General features: G+C 57.3%; 2 protein-coding genes across 12 annotated transcripts in view; both read right to left on the bottom strand.

Moving 5' to 3' along the window:
* Positions 1–45: 45 nt before the first annotated feature.
* Positions 46–11,363, bottom strand: part of CTSH (cathepsin H) — a 40,814-nt gene continuing 29,496 nt past the window's right edge. Inside the window, exons 2-13 of one of the 5 annotated variants that reach the window (XM_083850364.1) lie at positions 7,102–7,194; positions 6,842–6,873; positions 6,597–6,702; positions 6,432–6,502; positions 6,204–6,308; positions 5,877–5,963; positions 5,168–5,223; positions 3,945–4,026; positions 3,794–3,862; positions 2,996–3,102; positions 1,496–1,621; positions 46–852 (exon numbers count right to left, since the gene is read on the bottom strand). In XM_083850364.1, the coding sequence (XP_083706490.1) occupies positions 777–852; positions 1,496–1,621; positions 2,996–3,102; positions 3,794–3,862; positions 3,945–4,026; positions 5,168–5,223; positions 5,877–5,963; positions 6,204–6,308; positions 6,432–6,502; positions 6,597–6,702; positions 6,842–6,873; positions 7,102–7,174 (990 nt within the window). In that variant the 5' untranslated portion in view covers positions 7,175–7,194 and the 3' untranslated portion in view covers positions 46–776. Of the gene's footprint in view, positions 853–1,495; positions 1,622–2,995; positions 3,103–3,793; positions 3,863–3,944; positions 4,027–5,167; positions 5,224–5,876; positions 5,964–6,203; positions 6,309–6,431; positions 6,503–6,596; positions 6,703–6,841; positions 6,906–7,001; positions 7,075–7,101; positions 7,272–11,363 lie in introns of those variants that run through there. The other 4 variants (XM_083850363.1, XM_083850365.1, XM_083850366.1 and 1 more) reach the window with 4 other exon arrangements.
* The window catches only part of RASGRF1 (Ras protein specific guanine nucleotide releasing factor 1), a 35,195-nt gene continuing 31,187 nt past the window's right edge, over positions 7,356–11,363 (bottom strand). For all 7 annotated transcript variants that reach the window (XM_083850337.1, XM_083850333.1, XM_083850334.1 and 4 more), the window contains 4 exons: positions 11,225–11,304; positions 10,672–10,789; positions 10,396–10,464; positions 7,356–8,407 (listed from right to left, as the gene is read on the bottom strand). In XM_083850337.1, coding sequence (XP_083706463.1) covers positions 8,315–8,407; positions 10,396–10,464; positions 10,672–10,789; positions 11,225–11,304 — 360 coding nt within the window. In that variant the 3' untranslated portion in view covers positions 7,356–8,314. The remainder of the gene's footprint in view (positions 8,408–10,395; positions 10,465–10,671; positions 10,790–11,224; positions 11,305–11,363) is intronic.

Here is an 11,363-nt window from a genome sequence, read left to right as displayed (position 1 = left end):
CGTGACCGTGCAGCTAATTAATTAACACATCTGTTAACTAGGGGGAAAGGTAGAGGTCGTTTTTATTCGTTTAATCAACAGTCAGGAGCGGGGGCAGCGGCAGGCCAGCACGAAATAACACACAAGTGCCCTCTACTGGCAAAAGGGCTTCTCACAGTCCTGCTTTGAAACGGCAATAAACTTTTTGCTTCTTCATTGATTCATAAAATCATCCATTCCCTCAATGCTTTCCTTAAAATAGCCTCATTTTTTCCATCTTTTACAAAAATACTAAAAACATTAAATGAGCACAGATAAAACTTAAAAATCACAGCACTCATCTTTCTCTAGAGAAAGGAAAAATTGCCTTCAGAGAAAAAAAGAAAAGTCCCCAGACGTTGCGTCTGCTGATTGAGAAACAACTGACACAAGGAAGGGGTGAGGTTGTGGTATGGCATCCTAACGTTGGGTGACGGCGTGGCATTTTCACCTTGCATGCTCCTGGATCTCCCCCGCCCCTTGTGCTCACTCTCAGCGCAGGGGAGCCCAGCACACACCGCCTGCAGCCACGGGTTCTGGCTGTCGGTGCAGGAGCACGCTTGGTTTTGGGTAGGGAGAGCAGGCACAGATCTGCCTACCACAAGAAGCTTTGTGCAAGCAGAGGAATCCACCTGCACGTAACAAATATCAGCAGACTTCTTTCTTCTTCGTGCTTTCTTGATTTTAGCATTTAGAAATTCACACATGATCAATTATTCCTTTTTCTGTATCCACTTTCCCCAGCCTGCGCTCTCCTCTTACACCTGGGGAATAGGGTAAGATGCACAAGCAGCAAGACCACACATATTCTTGCCGCGTTCAATTAGGAAATACCTGGAAAGAGAAACAAACAGGTATGAGCGAGTATTCCCTGCTCCTCCAGCAGTCAGCATGCCTGACACAGACATACGGTGACTGCTGTCATGCGTGAGTTCCTTTCTCACACCAATGCAAACAGCAGATACATGTCACAGAGCTGTTATCTTCAGTAGGTCACCAGGAGATGCCATTCCCTGTCCCCCCACATTGCAAGCTAGCACCCAACTATAAAGTTTCACTTGTATCTGGAAATACAGAAGATATTGTGGAGCTGGAGTGAACTTGCAGCACCGCCTGTTCTTCTCTGGCGGTGTGAGCACAGAAGAGGCACTGCACCACCACACAGCTCCCGCAGCAGCCAGGTGCATCAACTGCACGGCTGGCCTGGTCGCCGGTGACCTCCCAGAAGCTGATCTGAGGGCCTGGCCTAACCAGTCACCCCAGACCGGTTTTCAGAACCAGCTCTCCTTCTTCACTCCCAAGGCTCAGATGATTTACCTGCCTTTTCACAGATTATGAAACAGTGGTGAAATTTCAGCCTGAGAGCATCGGGGTGACCTGGCAGCTCACGTGGGCAGGTGGAATCCCATGCGTGTGACATTCTTTTACCAGATACAGGGAGACCGTGATGTGTTTAGCAAAGCTGGGACCTCCTTACCCATCCATGCCCCACAGAGGGCCCCAAGAGTTCTTAACGATCCAGTAAGGAGTCCCATTTTCTTCTCCATACCCAACAGCTAGGACAGCATGGTTCACCTTGTCGGGAGTGTGCTCACATCGTGGGCTGCAAAAGAAAAATAATGCAGATTTTTTACATAAAACAATAGCCTGTAGTTAATCATGGATTAGCCAGCATTTTTGACTGCACTTCAACTGCAAAAAGAACTAATGGATACTCTGAACTTCCAGTTGTGGCGAGTAGGGAGGAATGACAAGAAAAGGAGATACAGCTCTGTTTTCTCACTCAGGAATTGTTACCGGCTGTATGAGGGGTCAGGGTGTTAGGCTATATGGACCTTTGATCCTAGCACCTGGTCTGGCCTTTTGTTCAGAATTAACATCAACATTGTCACACAAGAACAACCTACAACGCACACACACACACACAAAAAAAAGCAAAGGAATTTTTCCAATGAAAAACAAAGTTCTTAGTGCATTTCACATGCTGCACAAGCAACAGTGAGCCCCTCAATCTCACTACACATTTTCTTGCATTTCCTTTGCACTTCCTGTTTTTAAATTGCACTCAATGAAAGTTGCTGCCTTGCTATCAAGACAACACAAGGCACAAGCTCCCATCTCCACAAATACTGTCTTTACACAATTTCAAATTGCAGATCACTAAAAGATCAATAACCACCACTAAAGATTTACTCTTTTTGAATCCATTAACAGTTGGTCTGTGGAGCACAGGCTGTAACCCCTGGGACACCACTTGTTCTATACACTTGCACTTTAAATCTACCTTAGACATGGTAACTTTACTTGATGTGTTCCTTAAACTGGAGTCCTATTACAAAGTATCTTGCCTGTCTCCCTGCTTTCACACCCTACATCTGCCTGTTGCTGGCAGTCAACTTTTTTAAGTAAACACTTACTGTGTTTATTGCAACAGCAAAGCCACTTGAATTCACGACACTGCCTGCTCTTTCCCTTGCAGCTCCCTGGGGCAGATCACTCATGCTTAGACTCTTCGTTTAATTTTCCCTGCAGTTCTACGTGACTGGGGATTCATTACCCTAAAGCGTTTTTCTAGTTCTCTCCAAACATGCACTTTTCCCATTTCTTGCCTAATAGAAATCTACCCTGTCACCATTAGCTTCCACAGTCTTCCTAAGGTATACTGATCAGCCCTTTAAGTAGCTTTTTGCCTTTGCTATAGACCTGTGTTTCAAACACAGCCTGGCCTTGAGGTCAGACTGGCTCCCAGCAGTAAACTGTCTGCAAGCACGCTGTTCCCTCTTCCTCACGCTGCCCTCTTACCCCTGGGAAATCAGCATTTCAAGGCTCAATTTGCTTATATTTTCAATTTTCTGTTTAAAAGGAAATGCAAGAATACAGTCCAGCCCCGTGTCCAGTGCCACAAAGAAGGAGAAATGGAGATGTGAGCGATTCAAGCCCCTCTTCCTTCTCACCCTCCAGGCTCAGAAATACTCACTTTGAATAGACTCCTTTTCTGTAGTGCATGAAGTTACTCGTCACCTCGAATGCAAAGCTCACCGGGTTGTACTTCCCCACAGCCTCCACCATGCCAGCCTCATCGTACTGCAAGAAGAGGATCCCAGGGTCATTTATCTCCTGGTTACACTGGGACCAGTCACGATGCCCCGGACCACCAGTCAGAGCACAGTGGCCAATCCTGGCTTTCTGCTCACGGGCAGAAATGTGCCTCTCCTGGGCACTGAAATACAAGAACCAATAATTTCTTATTTTCTGGAGGTGCACCCACTGTGGAAAGGAGGCAGACACCCTACTGCCTGTACATGACCGCAGCACTCCACTGGTGCCACCTTCAGAAAAGGGAGCAGCAGGACTTTTAGGGGAATTTTAGTAGCCCCCACAGGCGCACTCAGGATGCAAAGTGTTCCTGCCGAGCAACGTAAGCCGGTGGAGAGCAGCTTTCAGAGGCAGCCGTCACCGCCACGCTGCCCAGCCCCGCTCGGACGCCTCCCTGCAGGCGCTGGAGCTGGTTGCACGCTTTATGGGTGCCAGAGCTCACTGCAGCCTGGCGGGTGCACGCCCTGCTGCGGGAAGGGGGGCGCAGACACCCCGCGAGCTGGGGACGAGGTCAGCCGGGCCCGTACGAGATCAGCCAGGCCCCGTACGCCTGCGGTGCACAGCAGGGAGGAGGCGCAGGCCGCAGGGAGCAGCACGCAGCCGAGTGCTTTCCAGGTCAGGCCTGGCACAGCGTGAACGAACGCCCTGAAGTTTGGAAATGTCACCCTCAGGGGCTTACCTGCGTGATGTTGATAACGTCTTTGACGAACGCAATAGCCTTGTCCGGCTGGAACTTGCACGTGCCGTTCTGTGCAGACAGAAAGGAGTCAGTGCCACAGCCTGCTCTGCACCCCCCGACGCCGAAACACGCCTGAGCTGCCCAGCAGTACCTCAGCCCGGTACGGGTAGGCGTCCTCCCCCATCAGCCCTTTGTTATACATTATGTATTCGAAAGCTTGGCTTGGCAGGCCCCTGCAAAACAACACAGCCAGCATGCAGATTAATTAGGACAGCAACGCGGCAGCTTCTGCAGAGCACACCATAAACCTTCCTCCACCGCCCTATGGACACGGAGAGGGAGCGAGGGGGAGGGCAGTGTGCATCCTGCACCCTCTGAGGCACAAATTCTGGCCTGTTCCTGCAGCATCTCCTCGCCTGGGAACCCCAGCCCAGTCCATCACACCGCTGGGCACGGTCCTACACGTGGTCCTGCACAGGCACCCAACACCCCCTTCTCAGGGCTCCCTGGGGACAACGCCAACACAGGAGCCCGAAGGCATGAGGCCACCGGGCCAAGGCCACACCGCTAACCCCGCCAACCGAGCTCCACCGCCGGGGGGACTTTGGCCTCCCCTCCCGTGAGGAGGTTTTCTGTGCCCTGTGCCCAGCCTGCGGCCGGGACGCAGCACCCAGGGCCCCACAGCACAGCCTGGGGTGGACGGGAGCCCCCTGACCCCCCGGGGGTGCACGTGGGGAGGGAAGGAAAGGGGAGCGCGACCAGGGCGTGATCACAACGAGAGGGCTAACGACGAGTCACATAAAAGAGAAAATGCACCAAAGTGCTCAGCTCTCTGAGCATTCCTCAGGGACCACTTATCTTACAGAAAAAAGATTTCAGAAAACCCTATTTTCTGCTTCTTTTAGCAGTGCCAAGAGGAATTTACCAAAGGGGAAGCAGAGGTTTCTGTGGGTTCCTTAGAGCACCATGAGATATGTGTGACCCATGAGCAATGCAATAGATAAAACTTCCCTTGCTTTCCCTAAGCATGCTAGAGCCTAGCTACACAGCACTCGTGACTGGTATCTGTTAAAAAAAAACAAGTATCAGAAGAAAAACTAATAAACAGGAGGAACAACAGAAGTTAGGAAGCGTTGGAGACTTTGTGAAACATTCTAACCTTCAGAGAGGGTGAAATTAAAACAAAAAAAAAAAATGAAACAAAAAACCCCAAACCATTTTCCCTGATACGTCTCAGCCAAGGGGAAACAACATTTCAAAGATTCAAAGGAACAAAAATTCCAAGGTCTGGAAGGATCCTAACACCTGAAGAAGGCTGTCAAGCACGGACCACAAGATGCTAATGTTTATTCTTCACTACTTCATCTTACTTACCCACTGCAGCCATGGTTGTTAAAAGCCTGAGCGCAATCAACTAACTGCTGCTCCGCCTGCAGGCAAGGGTTTTGAGTCAGAGTACGTACAAACAACTGCATTCAGAGCAAGGGCACACACCACACACAACAGGGAACATCTGAGCGCTGTTCCTATCGGTGCAGCCCGGTGCGATCCGGAGTCACCCCTCTGGACAGAGCTGGTGCTGCCTGAGGCAGCAGGAGGAGGAAGAGGAGGGGGCAGGCGGCTCCCTGGGGAAGGTGCCTTCCTTCTCCGGCCTGCTGACACCGTCTGGCCCGCAGGCACTGGCTGAGATCTCTTTCAAAGGTCAAGTTTGTTTTTATCGCTTATATCCAGCTCTCGGGTATTCGGGTAAGTCACTTAAGCGGCTGCTGCCTTTCCAGCCCTTCCAGGACGGAAAGGCTCCAGGAGCTCAGGATCGTCCCTCCGCGCTGCTCCTGGAGCTCTCGCAGCAGGGAGCTGCCACAGGCCGGCTCCAGCCCCCAGCACCCGCTCCCAGGGACCCGTCAGCCCTCAACGCTCAGCCCTCGCGGCCTCATCCTGCTCCGAGAAAGGCTCTGCCCAAGGCTGGGAGCAACGAGGCACTCGGACCACAAGCAGGGACAGCAATGGGCACATCCCCAGGGACACAGAGCTCCCGGCTTCGTGCAGCTGCAGGGGCTCTGCCCGCCGCAGGGACCTCTCTTACCAGGGAGAGCAGCTTTCCCGTCGCAATCGCGATCGCCGACTCCAGGCACCCCGTGGTAGAGAAGGTCCAGCAGCTCCCGCAGGGGCCCTGCGTTGGGAGCCAGAGAGGAGCTGGTCTGTAACGCACGGCGGGGTCAGCAGCCAGGGCAGGAGGCACGGCAGGGGCACGGCGCTCCCTGCAGCCTCCACCCGGGCTCAGCCTCTGCCTGGGAGGCCGCAGCCTCCTCCTGCCCCAGCACCGAGGGGCTCCCCGGGGAAAACGACCCGCAGCGGTGGTCCCCCCTGCGGGCCCGCTCCTGCCGCGCTGCCCATCGCTCCCGCTCCTCACCTGGTTTTTCACAGGCGTCACGTAATTCCCCTTCTTCCTCCAGTCGACAGAGTCAGGATACGGCCCCGAGCTGCGCAGGAAGTTCCCCTTCGTGGCCGAGCAGTTCTGCCAGCGAGGCGGGAGGGCTGCGGGCTCGGGCCACACAGCCACCGGGTGCCGGCCCTCGGGTGGGCGCGGAGCCCCCCGCGGCACGGAGCCCCCCGCGGCACGGGCTCCCGATCAGCTTACCTGCGGCTCTCTCCACAGGTACATCTTTTTGAACTCCGCGAAGGTCAGATCGGAGAACTGGTTGAGGCCCACTTAACAAAAAAAAAAAAGGAGGAAGGAGGAGAGCTGTACTCGCCGCAGGCCGGCGCTGGGGGGGCCGAGGCAGGGGGCAGAGGCAGCTCCTACTTTCGAAGCTGTGGTTGCCGGCGTTGTGCTCGTCGACGCGCCGCTTGTTGCCCACGAAGACCCGCAGCCGGTGCCCGTACTCGGCCGGCCCGTAGCGCCTCCCGTTCTGCCACGAGGCGCACCAGTGGCAGCGCCCCGCCACGGAGCCGCCGCCGGGCGCCCCCCGAGCCGCCCCCGGCCCCGCGCCCCCGGGGAGCCGCTCCCGGCCCGGCTCGGCCCGGCCCCCGGCGGCAGCGGAGCGTTACCTGCAGCATCCAGGCCTTGAAGAGCTGCTCCTCTGCGGGAGAGAGGAGAGCGGCGTGTCGGCGGCTCGCCCGGCTCGGCTCGCCCCAGCCCGGCTCGGCTCAGCCCGGCTCGGCCCACCCCAGCCGAGCAGCTCGGGCAGGGCCGCGGCCCGGCGAGCACCCGGAGCGGCGCAGCGAGCCGTGCCGACCCGAGCCGTGCCGACCCGAGCCGTGCCGACCCGAGCCGTGCCGAGCCGTGCCACCCCGTCCCCTCCCGGTACCTTGAGCCGTGATCGCCGAGGCGGCGGCGGGCGCCAGGAGCGCGGCCAAGGCCAGCAGCACGGAGCAGCCCATCGCCGAGCCGAGCCGTGCCGTGCCGTGCCGAGCCTCCGCGGGGCGGAGCAGGGCCCCGGTCCCTCCCCGGGGCGGGCCGGACCCGCCGCCGCCGCCGCCCCCCCCCCCCCCCCGGCCCCCCCCGAGCCGTGCGGGGCCGGCGTTTGGCCCCGGCTGATAAAAACGTCAGCAGTCCGCGTTCACCCTGAGATAGAATAGATTTATTAGCAAGAGGTAATCAGGAAACATATATTTTTACAAAAATGGAAATATTTTTCCAAACAAGCTGTAAGTTGAAATATTTTAGGGCTTGAAATAGAATTCTCATACCACGAGGTATTGCTTACAGCAAAAGTTTTCTGTCTGTTATAGTGGAGCATGCCTGCCACTTTAAAGTTAAACTGTGTTTATATACTGTACAATGTAAAAAATACATGGTAATATTCACAGAATAAGCACTACATTACTATATTCCTGCTAGAAGGTGGTTAGACAGGATTACAGTATATGTAATAAAAACACTCGGTCATTTTGTCTAATTCTACATCATGTTACTCAGTTGTCACAAGGAATACGGAGCTGTAGCATATCAACAGGAGCTTGCAGGAGCAGAACGCAGCTAAGGGCACGAGGTCCGTTTCCTCTCCCCGCTCGCAGCGGGAGGTCCGCGCAGGAGCCCCCTGGCAGGGGGCGGTGGCACACAAAGAGAGGGCAGCTTCACACGGCGGGATAACTTTAATGGATGCTGTTCCACTGCCTTACAGAGACGGGGCCGCGGACAGCGCCCGCGGGCGCCAGCCGCGTCCCCCTGCCCTGCAGCCCGGCGCCACGCAGCCGCTCCCCGTGCCGGGCTGGGCGAGGGAGGCGAGTGCCCGCGCCGCTCGTGTACATCCCGCCGCCCCCGACCCCCTCGAGAAGAACAAATGACAAAAATAACATCATCGAAAAGAAACCGGGACTCCAGCAAAGTGTCAACGCGTGAAACCTCAAACAACGCGGGAAATCCTACGCGAGGGCTACTGTGGCCTAACACCGAGGGGCTGGGTTTGCTCGGAGAAGCACATACGTGGGAGTCACTCCAGGGCGTCCGACATAAACAAAGAGCTATGTACAGTATGGTATAGCGTGTGTACACGAGCAGCCGCCGGCCGCCCTCGGGCTTCAGGAAGGCAGTTTGGGCTCTATTCGCAGAGACGCTTCGTAAAGGGTTTCCTCATCCATCACGAACGACTGGTCCAGCAGGTACTGCGTCACCTGGGGACGGAGTCAGACCGTTAGCAGCTGCACTCACCTCTGCCTCGCGCTGCGGCCAGCGAGAAACGCTGAAATGAGGAATGGAGAAAGGCCGAGAAGGGCCTGCCAACGGACACAGGCGTTGCACGTGCTTATCCCACCCCAGGATTGCAAAGTCATCCAGCCCTCAGTTGCTCTTCTGCTTTTCTTGCCCAGCTGTCCTCTCCAGGGCTGTTTTATCAGCTGCGCAGCTCTCTTCAGCTGAGAACACCAAATCCTGATAATGAAGGCCCTCTAACCTTAGCACAGGGGATGCAGGCTCTTGCTGCAGGAATGCTGCTGACAGGGCAGGACATTTGCTCTGGCGTTAGCAGAAAACCTGCTAGCAGTTCTGGGAGAGTTTTTCCCCAGTGCCATTTTGGGCTCGCTGGCAGCGCCGCGGCACAGCTGGTGCTGGCTGGGGGGGGTCACGGGCGGCTGGCAGCAAAGCACCAGCAGGAGTTGCACTCGGGGTGGGCAGTTTTCAGTGGGTTTCTCAGGCCTGGGGAGCTTTCACAGACATCTCTTTTCTCCCCAGGCACTGGCAGCCAGGAGGAGGCAGGGATTTATCTGGTGTGTCCCGGTGAGACCCGGCTGCAGCGTCAGCCTGGCCCCTCGCGGGTACGAGGCCGTGGGTACCCAGCGCTGCAGAAGTGAAATTCACAGCCTGCATCCCGCAGCCCGCACCAGCCCAGCTGGGGGTCATGGTCTGGAGGAACATGGGCAGCTCCTGCCACCACCCCAGGAGCCCCCAGCACTGGGGGGGGGTTGGTGCTGCGGCCAGGGCATGGCACAGGCCCAGCGGACGGCTGCAGCGCAGAGGCACCGCTCCAGGATGGGCCCTGCTGCTTCTGGAGAGCAACAGCCCTGCAGGCAGCGGAAACCCCGCACCAAGATGATGCTTCCTGAGTGGTTCCCCTGTGCAGCAGCAGAGGAAGCACGAGGGTGGCCACAACCTGCCACCTCCTCACGCATGTGGGGGACACCGCATGGCAGAAGCCACCAGTGCCAGGCTGCATGGGTGGGACGGTCTGTGCTGGCAGCCCGCAGCCCTTGGCACGGCAACTCCTCCTCATCTCTAGCCTGGGCTGGGACAGCCCAGCTGCAACTTTCGGGGGACCGGGGAGGACACAGAGTAGCTCAGCTCTGTGCAAAGCTGCTGCAGGGAAGTGGTATCACCAAGGGAGGGCACAGCTGCTGTGGTGCATTGCACTGTGGTCCAGGTGAGCAAGCAGTGCACGCGCTTTATAAACACTCCAAGCAGCCCCAGGAGCACCCCAGGGTGCTGGCTGCTAACCGCCGCGCTGCCCGTCCCGCACACAGCTGGCCAAGGCAGCCCTTGGTGCATGCATCGCAGGTCCCGTGCTGTTAGCCACGCACCGCGGGTGCATGGGGTGCTGAGCGAGCACAGCCTGGACACGACCCCAGCTCTGCCCAATGTCCACGATGGCAGGAACCACATCGGGAGAAAGGTCAATGCTCAGCCGGTGCTGAGCCTGTTGCATCCAGGCGTGGCGGCTGTCTGAAGCAACGCCTCCCCTGCAGCACCCAGGGGAGCTGCTGCAGCTGCCCTCCGTCCCTGCAGCCCTGCTGGCCGCCTGCAGCACAGCACCAGCACCACTCCCAGCAGGGAGGCAGCAGCCACGCTTCTGCTGCAGCAGCAAACACCAAGGGAGCACCAAACGCGGTCCCACTGCCACTTGTTACTCATTCCTCCTTTCAGCCCCAGGTAAAACACGAGCTCTGGCCGAGTGCCTGCCCAGGAGCAGCTCTCCCGCATGGGGGAACCCACCCACCAGGAAACCCACCCAACCCCTCTCTGTGCATGGCTCTGACACTCTCTGGCCACTCTGAGCACAGGGAGCACAGAAGTCCCACATCTTCCCCAAAGGAGCTGCCAAAGATCCAAGGCTCGGGCACTGCAGTTCAGGTGGGGCATGAGGAGAGGAGGCAGCGTGCAGCCCTCGTACCTTAGGCTGGTGCTCGATCTTGTAGGAGGTTTGCTGGAACTGGCGGATCTCTCTTATGATGTGGGAAATCTGTCCAGGGAGAGGAAAAAGCTGCTGTTTACGGTTCTGCCATCAGCACTGCCACCACATCCCGGTACCAGGGGGGCAGCGAGCCACCGCCCTGCCCGCATCCTTCCACCCCAGCACAGGAGCGGAGCCGCCCGGTCCCCTTCGCACCCGTCTGGTGCCCAGAACCACCGGTCTCACAGCCTGGCGCAGCGGGGCCACAGCACTCACCATCCTCATTTTGGAGAAGTTCACCAGCCCATCCTCGGTGTAATTCGGGGTCCCCTCCTCTATGAAGGCCAGGTCGGTCAGGTACATCCCCAGGTAGGGGACACAAGGAGGGTCGCAGCTTCAGGAGCGAATCGGAAACAAACGAGAGAGAAAACGTCCTTACTCGGGGCTTGTCTGGGCTCTGGAGGGGAGGGAGAAGGGCCGGGCCCCGCAGAGGTCAGGGTTTGAAGGGTTCTGTAACGCACAGGGACTCCAGAGCTCATCCCTACTGCCTCCCTGCAGGCTGAGACAACTAACGAAAATCGCACGGGAGGCCCTTTTGTTCACGTCTCCCCGCACCGCTGCTCAAAGGAGCGGCGCATTGTTTGGGATTGCTCTGCAAGCTGCTGCCCCGCGCCTGCTGGACGAGACTTTCCGTCAGCACGGGCTCTGAGATGAGCTCGTGAGCGAGGTCCTAGCCCATGGTGCCCGCGCAACGTGGGAGCCTCCCGGACGGTGCGCACCGCTCAGCCGGGGCCTGGGCCAGCCGCGGGGCATCGCCGCCTCCACTTACTTCTTCAGCGCCTCCCTCAGGTTCTTGAACCTGCCCTCCGACGACACCAGCTTTTGCAGCTTGTCGATCAGAGCCTTCGTCTGCAAGAGACCCAAGGGTTTGCGGCAGTGTGGGAAGGGACCCCGTTCCCAGGGCCGCC

The sequence above is a fragment of the Anser anser genome (genome assembly GCF_964211835.1).
Source record: "Anser anser genome assembly, chromosome: 10".
Taxonomy (NCBI): domain Eukaryota; kingdom Metazoa; phylum Chordata; class Aves; order Anseriformes; family Anatidae; genus Anser; species Anser anser.
The sequence above is the reverse complement of the archived record's forward strand: the minus strand, read 5'-3'. Positions and strand labels throughout refer to the sequence as shown.